This window comes from Cetorhinus maximus, chromosome 22 (assembly GCF_964194155.1).
Source record: "Cetorhinus maximus chromosome 22, sCetMax3.hap1.1, whole genome shotgun sequence".
Taxonomy (NCBI): domain Eukaryota; kingdom Metazoa; phylum Chordata; class Chondrichthyes; order Lamniformes; family Cetorhinidae; genus Cetorhinus; species Cetorhinus maximus.
Window position 1 is genome coordinate 10,633,737 of NC_135900.1, and position 1,087 is coordinate 10,634,823.

The window sequence follows — 1,087 nt, forward strand, 5'->3', positions numbered from 1 at the left end:
CGCTGTTAAAAAGAAGGTTGGGGAGGAGGAGGGGGGGGTGCCCATGAGGAAATCCTCTCATTTTCCAGCCCCAATTCTGCTGTATTGTTTATATTTGAATAACAACAAAAAAAAAAGCCACTGGAGGAAGACAAGATGTCAGGCTTGCAATTTCTGCAGCCCGCTGACAGCTATCAAGTGTCCTGCAGCCTTAGATAGCAAGTTTTACACTTGATGGTGTGTGCCTGCAGGAAAAGGGGTGTTGCAGGGGGTGGTGGGCGGAGGAGGAGAGCGTAGACTGTAAAAGGGCAAGGAGATGGGAAGGAAGAAACTGCACAGGACAACGCAAAGGAAAACTGCAGAGGAATTCACTCCTGTTTGGTTTTTTTTTTGGAAAAGGAACTAAAATAGACCGTGAATTCTAGTGGGGGTGGGGGTTGTGTACTAGGGACACTGGCGAAATGAGAGGACAGTGGATCGCGAGTTTCCCATTGGCACTGACGTTACTTGAGCTGACAGCCTGTTTGCCTGGAAATTTGCCCGGGGACCAGGTAAGTGGGCATTTCGTTGCTAGGAAGAGGCTGCTCGTTTGTTGCTCGTTAAACCATGTGGCACCCAGGAGCACCTCAGTCAGAGTGCCGCAGCCACACACAATCATTGCCACAAGACAGTAACAGCTGAAAGGAAATCAGCCACAGCAAAGCCCATTTTAAAAGGCAATTGGCTAAAAGTATTGGTGGAGGGAGATGTGGACTCATTTTTTTTTTACCGTTATGAGCTGTTAAGGTCTGAAATGCGCTGCGTTAAAGGACTGTGGAAGCAGGTTCAATACTGAGTAACAAATGGGGAACTGGATATATAATTGAAAAGATAAAGAAATTGCAGGGCTATGGGGAAAGAGTGAGACTAAGTGAATGGTTCTTTCATAAGAGCCTGCACAAGCACTGTGGGCTGAATGGCCTTCCATCATGCTGTAATACTCTGTGATGTCAAGGTTCATGTCATTAGTCCCAGGTTGTACTGTGTTGCGATTGCACATATTTAAGGGATTGTTTTTAAATTATATTGTTCCATTTAAAACTAATCAAAGTTGCATCTAATCATTGAA

At 45.4% G+C, this 1,087-nt stretch overlaps 1 protein-coding gene across 1 annotated transcript in view; it reads left to right on the forward strand.

Moving 5' to 3' along the window:
- The first annotated feature begins 411 nt into the window (after window positions 1–411).
- stab2 (stabilin 2) overlaps window positions 412–1,087 on the forward strand; it is a 173,861-nt gene continuing 173,185 nt past the window's right edge. The window contains exon 1 of the mRNA XM_078567771.1: window positions 412–530. Coding sequence (XP_078423897.1) covers window positions 441–530 — 90 coding nt within the window. The 5' untranslated portion in view covers window positions 412–440. The remainder of the gene's footprint in view (window positions 531–1,087) is intronic.